At 38.0% G+C, this 24,039-nt stretch overlaps 1 protein-coding gene across 30 annotated transcripts in view; it reads right to left on the reverse strand.

Annotated features, from left to right (window-relative positions):
- The window catches only part of mecom (MDS1 and EVI1 complex locus), a 293,515-nt gene that overhangs the window by 169,204 nt on the left and 100,272 nt on the right, over positions 1-24,039 (reverse strand). For all 30 annotated transcript variants that reach the window (XM_087282899.1, XM_087282895.1, XM_087282889.1 and 27 more), the window contains exon 2: positions 8,733-9,088. In XM_087282899.1, the coding sequence (XP_087139025.1) occupies positions 8,733-9,088 (356 nt within the window). The remainder of the gene's footprint in view (positions 1-8,732; positions 9,089-24,039) is intronic.

A 24,039-nucleotide genomic window follows, 5' to 3' on the forward strand; every position in this document is an offset into this window, starting at 1 on the left:
CATGGGCCAACTTTGGCCAGCAGGCTCTAGTTTGGGCATCTCTGATCTAGACTCTCCAAAAAGTCATAGAATACTTTCCAAATAGACCAAAATATATTAATTTGTTAAAAAAAAAAAAGAAAAAAAAAAAAGGTTATCTTTCAAGGCAAGAGATCATCACCTTAATCCACTGAGATACAGTACACCAGGACTATTAGGGTTGGGTGATGTCTAATGTGAAACATCGCGATGGACGATGGCATCGTCATCATAGGCAGCAGTGAATTCATTATTTACAAATAAATAATGAATTCATAACATTATTCGTAGTCTACCGTTTCAATTACCAGACCCGCATGGTCTTTGTTTTACCCATAACCAAATCACAAATAAATAAAGATCAGTTAAACACAAATCACCACCTCCCAATCACTTTTTCCACGGGACTCTGTTAAGAATGGGTAGAATGATCTGTGTCGTTATGATGGTGTCGACAAACTTGGTTGGTAAAAAAGGTGCACAACCAACAGCTACCAACCAATAGTATCTGAGGTTTTTGCTAAAGCTACAAAGTACAAGCGTGAAAGCAGTGACACGTTACCTGATAGATTCAAAAGACACTAGAGTCGGGAGAGACAAGATTGATTAAATACCACGTTTAACAACTATAGTGAGATGCGATCCAGCGGTACATCCTTTATAAACTGTCCGACATGCACTGCTCTCTGGGGTTTTGTGCTCAAAGCACCCGCTGACTGCCTGGAGCTCAAACGTGTGTGTGTATGTGTGTATAGTTACTTGATGTGCATTTTCAGTGGTACAGTGTGAATGGAGGGCTGTTCAGAAATGCTAATAAGTGTGTAAGAGTGTATAATAAGTGTGACTCAACTCAATCACAGAATAACTTTATTTGTATATTATGCTTTTTATATTCTGTTTGTATGTTTATTCATTTATTTGTTTTTAATGACTTTTGCCGCTATACTTGTCTACTGACATCCTTGTCTATGTTCTTTTTTATTCATGTTTGTATGTTAATTAAAGCCAATCTACAAATAATAATAATAAAAAAAAAAGAAATGCTGGATGAAACCGCCAGTGTGGATGTGGATCGTTTTCGTTCAAGAAATGCCATTTTAAAACTAAGACGTATTAGTGTAAACGGGGTCTAAGTGTGTATTTTATTCGAGCGGGTAGCTGCTCCAATGGGGGCCGAGGATCGCAATTGCCAGCTCAGCATCATGATGTATATCGACCATCGGCGATGGACAATGGCATCGTCTATCGACCCAACCCTAGGGACTGTCTTCTTTTTTTCCAAAAGCACGCAATTACACGTTTAGCTTCCAGCAAACATAAAACTAACATCTTTTATGTTTAGTCACATTAAAGTTCAATGGACAAATATGCAATACACACAAACTGGGATCAATAGAAATTACTTTACCAATGATTTGACTTCCAATGTTCAGTATATTAACCCAAAAAGAACTGCAAGTTTTTTATATCTGAGATACACTGAGATAAGGCCATGCTGAGTTCATGATTTCTTTAAACTGAGCATGGCTGAAACTGTAATTGTGTACTGTAGGACTGTTGAGTCCCAATACAGGAAGCCTGTTTCTCTCTCTCTCCTTCTCTATCCTCCTGAGAACGAGTGGCTGAAGGAGTGCAAGCGTTCTCAGTGAATACTTTAAAACATAATGCTTCATAAAAACACATGAGATGAGTTTTAGAAGTCTTTCTGAATGGCCTGTGTGTGTGAGGTCAGTTTCCCTGAGACAGGGATTAAACTTCCTTTCGGGCCCTGAAAAAGAGAGGAGGAATATATATCGCAAGGGAAGAATGAGGGAAGACAAGGAGCGGATAAATATTTGGGAGGAAGAATGACAGATCGAGCGGACGAGAGCGGGAGACTGACAGACAGAAGGGACAGAGAGGGAGAAAGAGAAGGTTCCGGCACAAAAGACACAGACGGACTGAGAGAAAGAGAGAGAAGTTGGAGAGCAGGATAGCGGGATGAAAAGACGGACGAGTGTGGGGACAGGCATGCTGAGGAGGCCTAATCCCTCACCTCTATTCACACACACACTTAATCTCCAGCCACGTACACACACACACACACACACATACACACACACACACACACACACACATACACACACACGCACGCACACACACACACACGCACACACACACAGGGGGATAATCTCCTACGTCTCCTCCATCCGTATCCCTGCACTCAAACGGTGCACAAAAGCTGCAGGACACCCCCTCACTGCCACACACACACACACACACACACGTAAATACACGTATATATACACACACACAAACACAACATACACCTTTTACAGGGTCAACACACTCACTGACCTGTTCTAGGCAATGAGGCAGCTTTAAAACATCAATGTAAAATGTGTGTGTGTGTGTTTTGTGTGTATGAGAGGGAGGTGGTTGTTTTATTTACTGAAGTCATCTCGACTCCTAACTCAACTGCTTCCATTACTCAAACACACACACACACACACACACACACACACACACACACACACACACACACACACACACACACACACACACAAAAACACATCTGAATTTATGACGGCGGATGACCTCTCGGTGACAAACCTCCATCTTAGTCAGTTATGGACCTAATAATCCACACACAATCACACAGACACACACATATATACCAACTCTACATCGCACATGTGTAAAACTACACAGATACACACAAATCTCATGCAGACTGTCTCACACAGCATTATACAACACAAAAAAACCTGTTTTTGGCCCCATTTACACTGTCCTTGATGCCCAATTCCGATTTGTTGCCTATATCTGACTTTTTTGCATGCTCTTTTAACTGTGACCCATATCCGATTGATGTGTTTACACTTGCCAAACAATTTACGATGTCGCACATGCGTAAAGGCGGGTTTTAGCATCTGCACCACACTAGCCATGATGGAAGAAAATGTCTTGCTTTTGGCTCTGCCATATATGCAAAGTTCGCTCCACTTTAAAATGATTTTGAGGATGGAGGCGGAGGGAACGGGCTATCTTTGTAGCTTGCGCCTATGGTTTATACATGGTGTCCTCCACCATTCAGAGGAATTTGTGGGAATGAGAGAGATCTCGGGTCTGGCGGACCCAGACGCACACACGCTCTTCCTTCTACGTCATTAAATCGTGGTGAAGTACCACATTGTTGCAAGTTTAATGATGTACAAAAAAAAAAAATGCCTCAATAAATCTGATCTGCCTGCTTACATGATAGTCGCATTGTCACACAGTTGAAATCAGAATTATTAGCCTCCCTTTGATTTTTTTTTTTTCTATTTTAAATATTTCCCAAATTATGTTTATCAGAGCAAGGAAATTTTTATATAATATTTGATAATATTTTTTATTCTGGAGAAAGTCCTATTTGTTTTATTTCGGCTAGAATAAAAGCGTTTTTTTATTTTTAGGTCCATTTTAAAGTCAAAATTATTAGCCCATTTAAGCTTTTTTTTTTTTGATAGTCTACAGAACAAACCATCATTATACAATAACTTGCCTAATAACCCTAACCTGCCTACTAACCTAATTAACCTAGTTAAACCTTTAAATGTCACTTTAAGCTGTATAGAAGTGTCTTGAAAAATATCTAGTCAAATATTATTTACTGTCATCATGGCAGGGATAAAAAAATCTGTTATTAGAAATGAGTAAATAAAACTATTACTGTATGTTTAGAAATGTGTTGAAAAAATCTTCTGTTCGTTAATCAGAAATTAGAGAAAAAAAGAAGGGGGGTTAATAATTTAGGGGGGCTAATAATTCTGACTTCAACTGTATCTGATTTATTTCCACATATGAAGGAGGCCTGAAACGATCACTGAATTTCCAAATGCATGCGTTTTTTTCGTGTTTACACAGTCATAGAACAGATCTGATCTGTGTCACATATGAGCAAAAAATCTGAACATTTGATTGGCAATGCGAACAGGACCTTAGAAATACAGTACAAGACTCGTGGAGCACTTTTACAACATTTTAGCTAAAATAGTACACTTTTTTTCCATTTTGCAAATTCATGTACAATAAATTAATTTTGTGGCCTAAAAATAGTATGTTTTGAAAATGGCTTTCAAAATGCAACTTTTTGTCTTTTTAAATAATACTGCTATCCTTGTGGTGTAAATAAAATAGTGTATTTTCTGATAATCATATATCATATTTTTGTTTACTTGTTTCAAGAGTTCCCACTTAGATTTGCTTGGCATTAATAGCAGGTTTGGGATGCTTTCTCGGGAGAGAACCCTGAGCTTGGAGATTCTTGAGCCTAAGGCTCCCACCCTGTTAATAAGCATTTAAGAGGATCCGCGATTAGGTAGGTCTCGAGAGCTTCCCTTAGAAAAGGAAGAAAACGGAGGAGTTGGGGTGGAAGGGGGGATTCTTGCAAAACGAAGATAGAGCAGTACGGAAAAAATTATCCATTTATTGTAAGTTTGGATCACTCCGATTGGATTACTACTGAATACAGATGAGCAGCCAGTCGTGCTCAATCATATCACATGCTTCTCTCGAAATTAGTTTATGAAACTTCACTTAGCAGATTCTCCAAAGCAACTTACAAGATAAAAAAATAAATAAAGAACTCCAAGTCATCAGATTATATAAATGCGATGACAAGTCTGTTCATTTTCTCTAAGCATACAGAGAGCAGAGAGTATGCCCTAATGGCGGTTTGCCAAACCCACTTACCTGTGTGAAGCACACATAGAATAGCACAATGTCTTTTAAGAAGTACTGTAAGGGTTGATTGTAAGAAGGTGTCTGGTATATACGGAGAGGAAAAGAGTGTCTTCTACAGGTGGTTTGTCAAGCTGACTCAGCTGTGTGAAGCACACTCAGAATCGCACAATGCTTTATTTTCGAGAGAAACTGTATGGGGTGCTTATAAGAAGGTATCTGGTGCAAATGGAGAGAAAAGAGTGTTTTCTACAGGTGGTTTGTCAAGCCCACTCACCTGTCTTAAGCACACTCAGAATTACACAATGTTTTCCAAGAAGTACTGTATGGGGTGTTCATAAAAAGGTTTCAGGTGCAAATGGAGAGAAAAGAGTGTCTTCTACAGGTGGTTTGTCAGGCCCACTTACCTGTCTGAAGCACACAGAAAAATCGCACGTTTTCCAATAAGTACAGTAAGAGTTGCTTATAAGAAGGTGTCTGTTGCATATTTAGAAGAGTGTTTTTTCTACAGGTGGTTTGTTAAACCCACTCATCTTTGTGAAGCACACACAGAATTCCACAATGTTTTTTAATAAGTATTGTAAGGGTTGCTTTTAACAAGGTGTCTGGTGCACATGTACCTGTAGAAGAAAAAAGTTTATCAATCCCAAAAAAGGTGGTTTATCAATCCCACTCACCTGTTAAGCACACTCAGAATTGTTAAGTTGACTTATCTATTTAAGTTAACTAAACTTAGAATTTAATAATAATTTAACGTTAAAAGCGCTGCCATAACATTATTTATCAACATGTGTACATTTTTTTTCAATTCTCAGAATCTATGGAAATTAAAAAAAATAAATCAGGAAAGACATTAGGACAATTGTTATTGTTTACATGCCTCAAAATGATCCGAAGTTTGAATGATGGCAATAGGACTTTTCCTGATCCCATCACAGCTCTCTTTCCCACTGCACTTAATGTCAATATATCTACTATCCTATCATAATAAAGGCAAAAATGACAAAAATAAGTCTTAAAAACAGATAATCAGCCTAATATAGCTGCTTACATTACTGCACTTGTGCTTTAAACGTCTCGTTTATCACACACACACACACACTTCATCAAAGCCTCCAGATGGGCTCGGCCTTTATCGTACCCCAGCCGGTGACATCACTCTTCCACATGGCAGAACTGATGATGAAAGCAAACAGATCTATCTTAACTCGCATTTACCAAATCAATTTTATTTTTACAGTCTCTTGCATATTGGCATATTGACGGCTTTTCACGCGGCGGGACGGAGGGAGGTAGGTGGAGGGGGTGCCGAGGAGAATATGCTTAATGCCATTTACCATATTTAATGTGTCCATGTCATCATTGAATATCCCCTCTGAATAATGTGCCACTTCATCATAAATTCTTTACAACTTATTTACTTAATGGAGAGAGTTATGGGCTGCTGTCAGCCAGCTAATTAAACATAGTGATACAGCACTGCCGCGCCACGCTGTCATCCGTCCCCCATCTCTCTCTCTGTGGCTTCTCAGTTTCTTAAATACATATTATTCAAGCGTGCAATAAATTACAGATGGATTAAAATTCATGAAACCTTTTTTTTTTCTCTCCTCCGTTTCCTTTCATACAGAACGAACAAGAAAGAAGAGAATGAGAGGGAATGAGAGAGAGAGTGCTTGCTCAAGAGACTGTAAATCTAGCACCGGGAGACAGCTGCCTTTTCAATCATATTAAAACCTAATGTTTGCACATGTAAGACCTCTACTAGTGAAGAGAAAAAAAAAGTAAAAATTAAAATGCGAGCTTAACTGTTGTGTTTTCCGTTACCGGAACAAATTTGAAGTTTTCAGCAGCATTTAGTCAAAGTTAACCATAATTACATACACCAACCAGACTTCAACCATAATACTACGTCCTTACAGAAACATCTCTAAAAAACAGCTTGTAACTGGTTATTAGCGTTTAAATCATCGCCATGCAAACAGGGCCAAAATCCGACCAGAATTAATCATAAATAAACATATCATAAAAGCTGAACACATATAATTCACAGGGCACTAAAATGTGTGCAAGCAATACTATTTTAGCACTACTGTCTAAAATGGCTTTATATTACTGACCACTGAATGGTATTTTTCTTCGAGGATGAGGATTAGAGTTTCTTTATGAGATCAGGGACGAGTCTATTTAAACTTTCAATTAGCCTGATACCCCCTCCTGCAACCTCTACGAACAGGCGAAATTAGCTTAAAATGACCCTGACCAAGACAACACTTGACCTCTGGCCTCGTCCTGTGACCTGCTTTCGACTGGAAGAGTGGAGCCACTGATATCTGATAGACAGGGCGGTCACAAAGAGGGGCGATGGTCTTTAACCTGGCTTAAAGCAGTATTTATGAGCCTTGGCCTTTAATTGAGTTTTGCTAAGTCTAAATCCTCCCACAATGATGACATCACAGAGGGAGAGCTAACCAACCAATCAATCAATCAATCAATCAATCAATCAATCAATCAATCTATCTATCTATCTATCTATCTATCTATCTATCTATCTATCTATCTATCTATCTATCTATCTATCTATCTATCTATCTATCTATCTATCTATCTATCTATCTGACAGATAGTATCCATCCATCCATCCATCAGATAGTATCCATCCATCCGTCCGTCTATCCATCCATCCATCCAACAGATAGTATCCATGCATCCGTCCATACACCCATCCATCCATCCATCCATCCATCCATCCATCCATCCATCCATCCATCCATCCATCCATCCATCCATCCATCCATTCAATCAGCTAACAGATAGTATCTATCCATCCATTCATCCATACATCTATCCATCCATCCATCTATATATCTATCCATCCGTCAAACCATCCATCTATCAATCCAATCAGCTGATAGTATCCATCCATCCATCTATCTATCTATCTAAAAGATAGTATTCGTTCATCCATCCATCCAACCATCCCTCCATCTATCCAACAGACAGTATTCATCCATCCATCCATCTATCCATCCAACAGATAGTATCCATCCATATATCCGTCCGTGCATCTGCCCATCTATCCATCCTTCCATCAAACCATCCATTCAGCTGATAGTTTCCATCCATCCATCTATCTATCATCCATCCAACAGACATTATTTATCCATCATCCATCCATCCATCCGTCCATCCAACCATCCATCTATTATCAACTAACAAATAGTGTCCATCCATCCATCCATCTAAAAATTCATTAAGCCGATAGTATCCATCCATCCACCCATCCATCCATGCATCCATCCATCCATCCATCCATCCATCGTCCATCCAACAGATAGCCTCTATTCATCCATTCACTGATCCATCTAATTCCATCAGCAAACAGATAACATTCAACCATCCATCTATCTGTCTGTCTGTCTTCAAAAGCTATAAAACTTTTAACCTGAAATACTTTTTACATTTTTACAGAACTTTAATAAATATGTATATTTAAAAAACTCTTTTCTTCTTTTTGTTTTAGTTCTATAAATGTAAATTGTTTCCCTTTTATTATTACAGTTTGAATGACATTTTCTGATAACTCCAGAAATAGTGCACGGCCCTACTTTGGTGTGACAAATTAGTGTGTGAAATCTTCTGAACATATTTTGAGACCCAAGTGGCATAAAAAAAGACTTTCAAGGACATTTATATTATGTAATTGGCATAACATTGACCGATAGCCTGTCTAGTAATTGTGACTAATGGGATTATAGCAACTGCTAACTGGGGTTAGTGCGAGATCACAGAGCCGAGTCAAGATGCTTCACCATAAAACATGAAGGCCGGGGTTAATCACTATCGCCTTACTACTGATGACAGTGAAACCCTCAGTCATAACAGCGGCCCATGACTCCACCTTATCTACACTCTTTGTCTCCAACTGTGTGAGGATTTTCTTATCTGGAAAAAGGCTGTTATCAGGCTGCTGTAGGAGAACACATCTAAAATTCATCGTCTGATCCTACCTCCCATCCCTGGGTGGCGTTTTCCAGGCTGTGTCTTGACGTTCCCTCATCGGGTCCCAGACGTTCTCCCACCTCCAGTCTCCTGCGGGTCCAGACACCCAGGTTTCCTCTGAAAGCGGCAGACTCACGGAGCTCAAAGTCTGGGGGAACCGCTTCGACCGCATCGTTGGGTTGGTACATTGAAGTGTGGAACGATGGGTAGTAGGGAGAAGGGGTGACTGGGGAAACCGCATCACCCGATAGGCCGGGAGAGGGAAGATCATCAACAGGGGCCAATGGGAGCAGATCTGCATCAGACACTCCACCAATTTCTTCCAGGTCATCAGAGGCAAAAACAGAAAAGTCCTCTCCATCTCCTAAACAAGAATAGAGACACAAATATTCACTTTGTGAGAATTGAAGAGCTGTTTGAAGATGCAACGAACAGTTTCAAAACTTCTACTGGCAATAAACTCAATTTCAGTTGTGCTCCAATAAACTACTGACTCAATCAACGGTAAAACGAAAGAAAATAGTGTTGATTGTCACAGTTTTGCTTGATACAGCACTTCTCGCAACAACAAAACTGGCACATCATGATTTTGCCAAGTACGATGCGATCCTGGATTAACATCTATGTTGATCCTGGAACATCATCATGTTCTAAAAGGTAATCCATACATATTCCTTACCCCTAAACCTAACCATAACTGTAAATAGTTGGATAACAATCATGTAGAAGTGTTTAACCATTTATAAACTGTGTACAAACGGTAAACCTAAACTTAACATAAACAGTAAACATATCACTTAATTCTGAATGGCTGATTAGAATGTTGTTCCAAGATCAACATAGATGTTAATCTAGGAACATGTGGTTTATCCATGATCCATGAACACTTGGTAAAATCAGGTTGGCGAAAGAAACTGTGTTACTGCTTCATCTTGAGATCTCACATTCAAACATATGCATCAAGTGAAAAGTTACACTATGAAATTTACTATTTTTCCATATCAGGACATAATAACATGGATTGTCTTAATAAATGACTGTCCTATGCTATAATCCATGGTTTTCTACATTGATTTTATTCTTGTTAAATAAATAATAACAGCAACACCAAAGCTCCAAAAATACCAATTTATTAAATTAAAAGGGCTGATACAAGGCGATACAATTGGTTTGCCTTGTATCAGCCTTTTTAATTTATTAAATTTAAATTGAGTATATACCTTTTTGAGTATATACTTTGCACTTTAACAGTTTGGCTGAGCAGCCAGGTAAAGTGATGTGTGTGCATTTGTATATTTTTTTCAAATAAATATATTTAAATATTCATGTGATGTTGATTAACTGAGGTTTTACCTTCCAAATTTTATGACCTTCCAAGGACCATATAGTTGTTTTTTTTATTGTCCTAATATGGAAAATCATGAAATTCCCAACTTTGAATCCCAACTTTTTTAACATGACAATATAAATGACTGCATTTTACCTTTCAACCACAGGTTTTTAATGTCAAAAACACTAGACAACTGGTGTCATTGCATCCATTTAGCAGAGACAATGCTAACAACGGTATGAGCAGAAGGCAGTATTTATGGACATTTAAGGTAGCCAGCTAGCCTAGGCATTTTTTTAATTCCATTTTATTATCAAAATGTATGTCCGAAGAAGAAAAAAACTTCAGTATCAGTATTGATATCAATTTGCATAGGTCATGAACAGGGCTTGACATTAATCCCCGCAAACCCGCCAAATGTGGGTAGATTTAAGCTGTGGTGGGTCAGTCACTCCAACTAGCCACTTTGGCTAGTTGAAAATGATTTTTAAGTTGTAGTTTTCTCAAAAGTAAGGTTCGACAACAGGTATAGCTTAATATGCGTGCAAATGTGGGCTTAGAATCGAGAAGCAGCACGACTAACAAAAATAACGTTCACTCGAGCAAAAGAAAGCAAGTGAACACCAAGTGAGAGGATGATCCGCGTGCCGAAGTGATGTGATGCGCGTAACTGTTAAAAAAGCGTGCGCTCTTGCTACCTTCCCCAAAGTAACCGTGCCTGAAAATGCAACTGGTGCAATCGGTTCTTTTTGCAATAGACTGGACAAAAAGCGATGCTCCTGCACTCACATTCCTGCTGCTTTCAAGAGCTCCAGATGTTTTTAAAAAATGTCATTTTGTAAGCTGCTACAGTTGGCGCTTACCCTTTAAACTTTTCATTAAACAGATTATGTATGAGCCTAAACCGTGTGCACGTGATCATCTTTCATCATCACCTATAGTTGTAGATACATCGCAATAAATCTTTTTTCAAATGTCAAATTTTTTTAAAGAGAGGTTTTGTTGAATCAAAAAGCATGTATACAGCGACATTTTGCTTGTTTTGACACATCATTTGAAATTTGTGGTAAAGAAATAATTATTTATTTATGTATTTATTTTTGGTGTGGTCAGAGATACGTTGGGCAAATCCTTAGTGTTGAGCCCTGAAAAGTCATGTGAAATAAAAACTAATTGCAATCCGACACTATGAAACCATAACTTATTTGCTTATGCACATTAACCAAGTTCATACACAACAAAAAAAAAAAAGTGAAATGAATGAGGAGGCATGAGAAAATAACACAAAGTCTAAATAAAGTGATTTTAGCTTGCCAATGTCAAATTTATGCATATAAAATATATTTTCTCAGCAACAAAATTGTGGCTAGTGAAAATGGCGAGTGGCTGGTAACAATGAAAATCTATAAGCCACAGTGGCTGGTGATCAAAAAAGTTAATGTCAAGGCCAGGTCATAAACATCAATTGTGTTTACTTTTGGAGCTCAATTGAAGACACCTTCAGGCAAACAATCGGCTTTATACCCTTATGAAAAGTAATTATGGTTTTATTACAGTAAAAGTGTAATAACTGCTATTATCAGCTGATATTTGTTTAACCATGGTCAATTTGTGGTTACCTTGTTTGTTTTTATTTTTCATATTTATTTAACTGGTGTAAACCATAGCTAATTTTCTTGAAGTAAATCTTAAAGTAAAGATCTTGAAGTAAATAACATGCATTCAGTGTTTTTTCCCTTTTCTTTCTTTCAGAAAATTATAACAAGTACCTGCAAGTAAATAAACGGAGAAATGAGAAAGAAGTCTACTTCATAACCCAAGATAGTCTAACTATTAAGTCCCAACAACCAGTATAATAAAGTTTTAGCTATTACACCAGTACATTTGCAACACAACTCAAAAATTCAGCACTTCTTTTTATTTGTTTTTCCAAAAAAGCCCACTTCCAGACCACAGCCGGCCCATGTATGCGCCCTCTGCAGATACGAGTAAATATACACAGCACCATATAAAAATATTTAACTGCCAGAGCAGTTAAACAAACCCGGGGAAGGGGAAAGTGGTTAGTGTCTGTGATAACAGTTAATACAGACTGGATAAGAAGGTGTCTGGGGTGATAATCATCTCCGTGGCCTCACCGGTTACACCCTGTCATCCTTCTCCTGAGGCCCACTTGGGATTGTTTGGATATAAGGGAGTGGGGGAATCTCCAGCGGGAAGAGCTGACCGATCCTTTGACTTGCTGTGCTGCTTCCAACACTTTTATGCTTCCCTTTCCAACAATTTTTTTTTTCTGCCGACCCCAGCGAAGAGGATCCAGAGTGAAAACAGCGGATGCTGAAGCTGCTTGGCTTAATTATGAGCTGAATGCTGGGAGGATGTTGTCTGGTGACCTGTGACTTCTTGCTCAACTCGCAGAGGAAAACAAGCGCGTGGCTGATGAGGGAAGCCTTCATATTGTCTGTCTTTAAATACTGTCCCATCTGGGATTCAAGTATATGATACTGTATACTATGGTTTCCCCAAATGGGGCCTTGTGGAGAAACTGCTGCTTTTGTGAGACAATTTAACATTGAAATAATTTGGGAACACAATGTGCGCTACTTTAACTCTATTTACGTTCCAATTTTCCAAATAAATTGTCAATATTTTTCCAATACTCTTTCAAAATAAAAGCAATGGGACTGTCAAAATGGTTTGTCAAATATAAGACAACGTATGACAGCATTGTCAGATTCAGGGACCAGAGGATTCTATGTAAAAGCAGACAATGTTGTGTTGTTGGCTGCATCAAACATGGACCTTCAGCAAGCACTGGGGCGGTTTGCTGCCGAATGTGTGCACGGCTGATATGAGAATTAGGACCTCCAAGTTTGGGGTCATAGTGCTCCACTGGAAAAAGGTGGTTTGCCATCTCCAGGTTGGAGGAAAGTCCTTACCCCAGGTGGAGGAGTTCAAGTATCTTGGGGTTTTGTTCACAAGTGAGGGAAGGATGGAACGTGAGATTGGCAGGCAGATAGGTGCAGCCGCAGCAGTAATTTGGTCGATGTACCTTTTTTTGGGGTAAAGAAGGAGCTGAGCTAAAAGGCAAAGCTCTCGATATACCGGTCAAACTACGTTCCTACTCTCACCTATGGTCATGAGCTTTGGGTCATAGTCAGAAGGACAAGATCTTAGATATAACCAGCCGAAATGAGTTTCCTTCGCAGGGTGGCAGGGCTCACCCTTACAGTGAATAGCTATATCACCCAGGAGGAGCTTCAATTAAATACTAATGTACTGTTATCAAGGTAGTAGTGGAGTTTATTGGGCAAGATTAGGGATGGAGAATAAGATCTAGTGATGGGTTGTTCTTGAACGATTCGTTAATTTTGAACAAATCTTTTACTGTTTGTGACTCGAGAATGATGAGTCCTCTCAGGGAGTGATTCATTCATTCATGCATGCATGCGCACATTTGTGCATTTTTCGAGACCTCTGTCTGTTGGGTTTGAGTCGATTGTTCATCACATGAAAGACAGAAGCCAAACATATGCAGTCAGAGCCGGAAAAAGATTTGATGTGTTCATCTCTGGAGTCCTCAGTTTAAATTAATCGTTCATCACATGAAAGACAGAAGCCAATCATATGTAGTCAGAGCCGGAAAAAGATTTGATCCGTTTATTTCTTGAATCTTCGGTTTTGAGTCACCTCTTTACATGCTGTCACATGATAAACGAAAGACTCAAAAAAAAAAAAAAAAAAAAAGACTCATAAAATGAACTTCAGGCTCAGACTGTATGCATTGGTATGCACACTGTCAGTGTCAGGTGAACGAATGACTCAAATTTGAAGACATGCCAGATGATGTGATCACAGGTAATCATAGACCAACACCAGGTAAACAATGAAGGATTTTTATCTTTTTCTTAGCAAGGAAGCATTCTTGTTATGACTTCTTTGTAGTGTGATAAACGTTTGGGATGTTGTCGATGTGTTTTATAAGCATCTCGTAACATGTTAATATTATTTTGGCAAATTGAACGAAAAGATTGGGAAAAAAAAATCATTAATTTTGATGAACTAGACTCAAAGTACTGAGTCAGTAAAATGATCCAAACTTCTCATCTCCAATAAGATCATGCAGATTATGTAATCTGTAGAGTAAGTACAAATAAACAGTCAGTATCTTAATCACAGGCATGTTATAAGTCCTTAAACTAAACTGTTACCAAAAATGTAAACTTCTACATTAAAAGGAACATTTTCATTCTTATTGGAGTGATAATGCAGTGGCTGCAAAAATCCTAATGACTTGCTACTTCTACAGTGGTAAGGATTTGAGCTTTTACCTCTGATAAAACCTCTTCAGCAAACGTGTCAAAAAATAAGAGTATTCTGATGAATTGGTACGCCGGTCACTAACCTACTGAGACCTGAGGAGGCTACGGCTAAAAGCTAGCACACGGTGCTAACATGCTCTACCTAATGTGCCGTTGCTAACACGCTTGGAGCTAACCTGCTGTGCGTAAGTCACGGCAGGGCTAACATGCTGTGGCTAGCATGCTGTGGCTAACGTGTTGTGACAGGTAGTGGTGAGTGCTAATGAGGGCTGGGCCGGCACTCCTGCACATCTTCCTGTCTCCTCACATTCCTAATGCTCAGCGGGACTCTACGCTAGACGCTACACGCTGTCTTGGGAGTCAGACTAGAGTCTTGACTAGATATTATTTTAAGACACTTTTATACATCTTAGTGACATTTAAAGACTTAATTAGGTTAATTAAGCAAGTTAGAGAAAAATTCCTTGCTCTGTTAAACATCATTAGGGAAATATAAAAAATTAATAAATAAAATTCAGGGCTAATAATTTTGATTTGTATACTGAAGAACTTTGGAAACTGTTTTGTTTTCCTACTATGGTTGTTAATGGCTACAAGTTGTAAACATTTTACAAAATATCTCCCTTCGGCTTCAACAGAAGAGAGAATCCTAAACAGTCTTGGAAATACTTGAGGGTGGGTAAATGATGAGTATTGATGAACTACCCCTTTAATCAGAACCTGCTAATTTTCCCTTTTCACACATTTCCAAGAGTTCAATTTTTAAATGTATTTATTAAAGATAAAACATGCTCCTTTTTTTCATTTTCTGATTTTTGGGTGATTTATAAAATATGATAAACACGTATTTAGATTTTCTCTAACAATGACACAATCATTAGCTCTGTCTCTAAAAAAACAAACAAAAACTCATACGAATGAGAAAAGAAGAAGACACTCTCCGGCCACTTTATTAGGTACACCTATCCAACTGCTCGTTAACGCTAATTTCTATGCATTTAGGCATATACTTTAGACATGGTCAAGACAATCTGCTGCAGTACAAACAGAGCATTAGAATGGGGGAGAAAGGTGATTTAAGTGGCTTTAAACATGGCATTTTTGTTTGTGCCAGACGGGCTGGTCTGAGTATTTTACAAACTGCTGATCTACTGGGATTTTCAAACACAACCATCTCTAGGGTTTACAGAGAATGGTCTGAAAAAGAGAAAATATATCCAGTGAGCAGCTGTTCTGTGGGCATAAATGCCTTGTTGATGCCAGAGGAGAATGGCCAGACTGGTTCGAGCTGCAACAGTAACTCAACCACTCGTTACAACCGAGGTATGTAGAAGAGCATCTCTGAATGCACAACACGTCCAACCTTGAGGCAGATGGGCCACACCGGGTGCCACTACTGTCAGCTAAGAACCGGAAACTGAGGCTACAATTCAGACAGCCTCACCAAAATTGGACCATAAAAGATTGGACAAAAAATGCCTGGTCTGATGAGTCTCGATTTCTGCCGTGGCATTAGATGGCAGGGTAAGAATTTGGCGTCATCAACATGAAAGCATGGATCCATCCTGACTTGTATCAAAAGTTCAGGCTGGTGATGGTGGTGTAATGGTGTAGGGGATATTTTCTTGGCACACTTTGGTCCAATTAGTAACAATTGAGCATAGAGTCAATGCCACAGCCTACCTGAGTATTGTTGCTGACCATGTCCATCCCTTTATAACCACAGTGTACCCATCATCTGATGGCTACTTCGAGCAGGATAACACACGCCATGTCATAAAGCGCGAATCCTCTCAGACTGGTTTCTTGAACATGAAAATGAGTTCACTGTACTCAAATGGCCTCCACAGTCACCAGAACTCATCTGAATGAACTGTCATCAATGTTAATCACATTTGTGCTGCTTGAAAACTGTGTAAACTTATTTATTTTCCCTCCAGGATTTAAATGAATAAACGCTCAAAATAGTTTTTCTTGCAGCATTATAAACTACTTTTCTTTCCTTTTTTTTGTCAACATAATGTGTCCTAGCTTAACACAAAATGTCAATATGTTTAAAAAAATAAATAAAAGTAACAACAATTGTGCAAAATAAAACTAGGAATGTCCATTTCTGCTTCAAGTGAATGCTGAAATGCAAAAAAGCCACAGATACTAATTTTTTTCATGGAAAATGCTATGATAATAACCTCATCAATGTGTTCAAACGTAAACTACACACCCATTAGTGGTCTAGACAATGTCTAAAGTCATACAAGTCAACAATGACACAGCCAAATGTAGGTATCTCCAGCTTTAAACAGATATTAATCCTGACTCCAAATCACAGGTGATCTGAAAGCGCTAAGCATTTCCAGATGTCGTCTTGAGCCATTTACAGTTTTTGACTTTTGGCGTTAAACACACACACACACATAAACGCATCTGCATGCTTTAAAATGACAGCAGAGGACCCGGTTAAGGCCTCCAGCGCACGCCTGCGGATCCGCTAAGCACGAGAGGCCATAACGATCATCCGAGCCGTGCCATTTAAAATTGCCCTCTGCCCACAGAAAGAGTGAAAGCTAGTTGGCTGCGCTCTTCAAACCGTGAGCTTTTAAAGGTAACTCAATCTCTGCTCTGCCATCCCTCCCTTCCTGCGGCTCCAACTGATCGGCTTCATCCTGCCTGTTAAAGAAAAAAGCGGCATACAGGACACTCAAAAGCAGTATGGGGGATTTCGTTTGGTCTATAAACATATATATTTCTGAAAGGTAAACGTCCCTCTAGAAAAATATACCAAAGTGAAGAGCAGAAAGTGGTCTGTTTCTTAAAAACGGCTCGGATCGGGTATTAGATTGCAGATAAAGTATATGGTTTGGCATGAGGCAGCGGTGAGGTTTTTTGGTATAGGGCTTCCCTCTGGTTTTATTTGCTTAGAATTAATCGATTAGGTTAGGATTAGGGCTGCACGATATTGGAAACATCTGACATTGCAATATTTTGTTTTGCCGCGGTGTATGTTGGGATATAAATATCATTTGATCAGATGATTTGAATAGCTCTATTTGAAAAGATTTGCTTGATTTAGATTGACTGGGATGATTAAGTATTTTTCTATGCAGTGCACATGCAGAAATTAGACTAAATTACATTCATTTTCCTTCGGCTTAGTCCTGTATTTATCAAGGAATGAACTGCCAACTAGGGCGAGGCAGTGGCGCAGTAGGTATTGCTGTCGCCTCAAAGCAAGACGGTTGCTGGGTCGCTGGTTCGAACATCGGCTCAGTTGGCGTTTCTGTGAGGAGTTTGCATGTTCTCCCTGCCTTTGCGTGGGTTTCCTCCGGGTGCTCCGGTTTCCCCCACAGTCCAAAGACATGTAGTACAGGTAAATTGGGTAAGCTAAATTGTCCGTAGTGTATGAGTGTGTGTGTGAATGTTTCCCAGAGATCCCAGAGATGGGTTGCAGCTGGAAGGGCATCCGCTGCGTAAAAACTTGCTGGATAAGTTGGCGGTTCATTCCGCTGTGGCGACCCCGAATTAATAAAGGGACTAAGCCGACAAGAAAATGAATGAATGAATGAACTGCCAACTATTCCAGCATATGCTTTATGCAGTGGATGCCTTTTCAGCTGCAACCCTGTACTGGGAAACATAACTTATACAATATTTATAATACTTAATATAATACTTATGAAATAACTTCTTGCTGTGAGGCAACGGTGCTAACCAGTGAGCCACCAATGAACAAATGAATCACAAGCAAAAGTAAATAAATAAACAGTGCTTTGTGGTTTTCTGGCGAGTATAACAGTATTCAAGTACAGAAATTGAACAATCAAATGTAAATTAACCTGGTCATCATTGTAAAAATAATCTAAAAATTTAAATATTTATGTCAACCTGTAATGCATTTCACATTAACCATAATAGGCTTGCTTGTAATAAAGGTATACAGAACCTTTCTGTTATTTTACACTGAATGGTTCGCTTTTTATGTGTATCACATACACTCACCGGCCACTTTATTAGGTACACCTGTCCAACTGCTCGGTTTTGCAAATTTCTAATGAACCAATCACATGGCAAACTCAATGCATTTAGGCATGTAGACATGGACAAGACGGTTGCTGCAGTTCAAACCGAGCATCAGAATGGGGAAGAAAGGTGATTTAAATTACTTTGAATGTGGCATGGTTGTTAGTGCCAGACGGGCTGGTCTGAGTATTACAGAAACTGCTGATCTAGTGGGATTTTCACGCACAGCCATCTCTAGGGTTTACAGTGAATGGTCTGAAAAAGAGAAAATATCATATAAGTGGCAGTTCTGTGGGCGCAAATGCCTTGTTGATATCAGAGGAGAATGGCCAGATGAAGCTGATAGAAAGGCAACAGTTAATCAAATAACTACTTGTTACAACCGAGGTATGCAGAAGAGCATCTCTGAATGCACAACACGTCCAACCTTAAAGCAGATGGGCTACAGTAGCAGATGACCACACTGGATGCCACTCCTGGGATGTGGTGGAATGAAAGATTTGCATCATAGATGTGCAGCTGACACATCTGCAGCAACTGCGTGATGCTATCATGACAACATACACCAAAATCTCTGAGGAATATTTCCAGCACCTTGTTGAATCTATGCCACGAATGATTGGTGCAGTTTTGAAGGCAAAATGTAAACCAAGGTGTACCTAATAAAGTGGCCATTAAGTGTATCTTTTCATATTTTTTTTCTTTATTTTCTTTTATTTATTTTTCATTACTGTATGGGTGTTTTGTGTGCACCCCATACATACATTTGCTGTGCATTTGTATGATCCTTGGGGACTTGAACATTGATGTTTGCAGACAGTTAAATATGTGTCTTCTCTGTTAAAGCCACAAAGGGGAAATAAGTGTTGGGGGCGTTTGTTTGTTTGTGTTTTTGTTGTTGTTGTTGACTGTTTGTTTTTCTGTTATGTGCAAATTTATTTCAAAAAACATATAATGAAAATTATATAAGTAATAAATATTTTATTTAATAATATCTATACTTTTTAACCTTTAATATTCATATAATCATGTGATGTGACTATATATTTGTTCAATAGTCAACAGAACAAACCATCTTTATACAATAACTTGCCTAATTACCCTAACATGACTAGTTAACCTAATTAACCTAAATAAGCCTTTAAATTTCACTTTAAGCTGTATAGACGTGTGTTGAAAAATATCTAGTCAAATATTATTTACTGTCATGATGGAAAAGATCAAATAAATAAGTTATTAGAAATGAGTTATTAAAACTATTATGTTTAGAAATGTGTTGAAAAAAAATCTTCTCTCCATTAAACAGAAATTGGGGGAAAAAACAGGACTGCTAATAAATCAGGGGAGCTAATAATTCTGACTTCAACTGTAAGTGAATTAGAAGCTTACAGTATGTAAACTCATGAGAAATACAAGAATTCCCTGTAAACTCTATATGTGTGGATCCCATTAAACAAAAGCGTCCCGCCTTCAATTGAGCAGATAGCATCACAAACTGGCAATTATGATGTCATTGAGATAAATGGATATTATTGTTCAGGGGGAAACTCACCTATAGGACCATCCCTGATTAGAATGAGACATTCTAGAACAGAACAGTTGACAAGACCTATAAATGTCCCGCCGATGATGTCACTTGCACTCAACAATCACACAATCTGCGAATGCAAAAGAATAGGAGCATTTCCTGTGATTTAATACAGAACATAACTCATCACTTCCTGTTCCACCCTGAAAGTGGCATTTAAAGCAATGCTGAATGTGTGTGAGAGAGCAAAGCAGTGTTGCCAGGGTCACTTTTTTTAATTCAGTTGCACAGAAAATAAATGCAAAGTTCTAAGATCTTATAGAAATATTCATTACATGCCACAACCTCAAAATGTTTCTCTCACAAACACAATATAAAAATTTAATCTTTTCTTAATGGGCATTGATTCTATAAAAATACCTGGGAACCCAAAAGGCTACTAAAAGTGAGTAAAAGCGTCCGACGACATGTCACATATTACAGTAAATAAGCCAAAGGTCATTTATGACCATATCTGAAAAAGGACAGGTAGTCCTTTACAGGTACTTTACAGGATAGGTGGTATATGAGAGTAAAATAGGACAAACAACATAAGTCCTGGAGTGGCGATACCTACAATACTTCATTGGCTGTTTCAAATGTCAGTAGCTCATCTGCAAGTGCTCTTTATAGTTAATTACAAACTTTGACTAAAAACATTTAATAATACTCATGGACATGGCAAAAACACTTTAAGTTTTATGGCAGCAAAAACAGATACAATTGTAGTCAGAATTATTAACCCCCCTTTCTGGAGAAAGTCTTATTTGATTCGTAACGGCTAGAATAAAAGCAGTTTTTCATTTTTTAATGACCAAACTAAGGACAAAATTATTAGCCCCTTTAGGCTATTTTTTTTCCAGAACAAACCATCGTTATACAATAATAACTTGCCTAATTACCCTAACCTGCCCAGTTAACCTAATTAACCTAGTTAAGCCTTTATTGTCACTTTAAGCGTCTTAAAAAATATCTAAATAAATAAATAGTCAAATATTTTTTACTGTCATTATGGCAAAGATAAATCAATAATGAATAATTTCATTTTAAGAAATATTTCTAATAAAATAAATCATTTATTAGTAAAACTACTATGTTTAGAAATGTTCTTTAACTGTAGCTATTTTTAAAGGTATTTTGCTTTATATTGTGTATTGAAGAGTACAATACAAAAAAAATTAAATTATGGAAATGACTAAAACTGTAGATTTTAAGAGTTTTCGGAAATCGTGATCTTCACATGAAGTATTGACGATTTTAATTTAATAAAAAATTAAAATTAAATTAAAAATGAAATAATTTTTTTTAAATATAAACATTTTAAGAGATGATAGCAGTTTTGACAATCAAGAGATATAATGCTACATTCCAACTCATTATTTGCATCAAATGTTTTTTCAGTGATCTACTCATGTTAGTAGGTGAATGAGGTGCAGAAAAGCTGAAAATTTTAGAGAAAAGCTGTTGTTCACATCACTAACTCAGTTTAATTGTAAAGCTATTGATCTAATATGCCTTTAGATGGAAGTTTGCAAAGAAATGTCATGCTCCCTTGTAAAAGTATTTTGTACTATATTCAAAATACAAAAGTCTGTATTTTAATTTGATACTTGTTGTGGTTGCTGTAGTAAGTAGTTTATTTTGATGCACTTAAAATTGAGGTATTTAGTATTTTATCTTAAAATACATTTCAATGTATTTTTGCCCATCCCTGATAGCAGCTAATGTCTCAGGGGAATTAAAAATACATTGGGTTGTCATAATTATGTTTAGCCCTTTTCATCCTCATAACTTTGCAGGGCGTGACACTATTCAAGTAATATATTTATATAAGGTATATGTATATTTAAATAATTTTTTTATATATTTTTTTTATATGTTCAAAGTACAACGCTGAATATGAAGTGAAAAACTTGTGTTTATGCAATTGGCAGAGTTGTATCCAAACAAATATAAACTTAAGATTCTCTATGCATTCTTAAGGAGTCAAACCCAAGACTTTAGTGTTGCAGGCATAATGTTATATAGTGTTTTATAATTATGAAAATACTTTTTAGTGATGTTAAAAGTCTACAATGGCTTTTTTCAAACTGTTGAGCTGATCATTTCCATTTATAAATGTGCAGTAAAGAGAATATGGAATACTAATTCCAAGTGCATTATGAAGTATAATGTATCGCTTATGGCAGACAGGTCAGTTCATTACTTATAATTTTGTGAGTAAACATGAGCAAGTCTGTGTATGTGTGTGTGAGAGACAGAGTGTGTGTAGTGTTCACCTCTGCTCTGAGGTTCTGCTGTGCTCATACATCACGCGATTACTGTGGGCGGCACGGGACCCCGCGTCATTACCACCAGCATTAAAGATGATAGAGCCAGCCATTAATCACAATGACAACACGCCCTAATGGAGAGGTGACCCAGTCAGCGCCCGCGGACGCCAGGACACACGACCAAACTACAGGACGAAAGCGTATCGTGTGCGCACACACACACACGTCCACCCTGCAGCGCTCCAGTCTGTAAATATAGAAACAAGGCGCTCTGGAGATCACACTCTTTAAACATCATGATTGAGAGGGCAGATTAAGATAGAAAAGATCCAAAAGCTCCTTTTTCTCTTGCCTACTCTCCGCCGGTTCACTCGCATACCTCCTTCTTCATGCTTAATGTTTGACAACTCAACCTTTTAGTTCAAAACAGCACAGAATCGACACAAGGCAACATTTCCTGCTTTCTGCAACTGCAATGAAACACTTTCCACATGCCACCATTCACAATGAGCTCTGCAACACCTAAAGTGAGAGACCAATGCAGGTCTGTAGCCTGTTATGAGGTCCACACATATGTCATTTGTACCCATGTAAAAAGACTGATGTATTTTTAACCATGTAAAATGTAATATTTACCAATGTAAGGGTTCATATTTTTAAAAAACGAAGATTTTAGAATGATGGAATGAAAAATCACTGAATAAATTCATATCACTGTCTCACAGCAGCTGAGTGAATGAACGAGTTTGTAAGGCAGTGTTGACAACTATTACAAAACAATTACGCCACCAAAGTTTCAAAAACAAGCCCGAAATAATTCAATAATTTTATCCGTGATCAATTATTCAGTGACAGTAAATGAGCCTGCAACATTTTAAATCGAAACCATTTCGATAAAGGTCTGGAAATGTATATTAATGAACAAATGCTTTCTTAATCAAGAAGGCATTGGATCAACAAATTACATTTCCTACTGCAGCCCTGAGAACTTCATACTCAAAAAAGGGAAATCACCAAATCTTTTTCGAAAAAATTTGGTCTTGTCATTAATCCAAGTTTTACCACATATAACAACTTCTAGTTGATTATTAGCTTTCAGAAGATGCTTAAATGAAAGGCAAAGGCCTCTAGATTACACTTATTTTACCAAAATAAAATATGATTTAATTAGGCAAGTAAAGTCTGACTTTGCTTAGAAAAAAGTTGTCACTCAACATAAATAATGTACAGTATAGAATATAGAGTGATGGCGCAGAGGAAGAAAGAGTTAATACTGTGTATGACTCCCATGAGCTTGGAGGACTGCATCCAAACATCTCTGCAATGACTCAAATGACTTATTTATAAAGTCATCTGGAATGGCAAAGAAAGTGTTCTTGCAGGACTCCCAGAGTTCATCAAGATTCTTTGGACTCAGCTTCAACGCCTCCTACTTCATCTAACTCCAGACATGCTCAATAATGTTGATTACTGGTGACTGGGCTGGCCAATCCTGAAACACTTTGACCTTTTTAGCTTTCGGGAACTTTGATGTGGAAGCTGAAGTATAAGAAAGAGCGTTATCCCACTGAACAATGAATGACTATATATATATATATATATAGTTGTGGGCCGTTAACAGGGTTAACGCGAGACTCTTATCGGGCTATAAAAAAATTTCGCCATTAATCTATTCTCAAAGTTGGGTTGGGAGCTGGGTCTATTCTACACAAGCTTTGATGACTTTCACCTTAATATTTTAGCGTGGATGTATACCTGACCGGTGAGTCGTCTGACAAAAAAAGCACCCTTCTGAATCAAATCAGC

Source organism: Danio rerio, chromosome 15 (assembly GCF_052040795.2).
Source record: "Danio rerio strain M-AB ecotype USA chromosome 15, GRCz13ab, whole genome shotgun sequence".
Taxonomy (NCBI): Eukaryota; Metazoa; Chordata; class Actinopteri; order Cypriniformes; family Danionidae; genus Danio; species Danio rerio.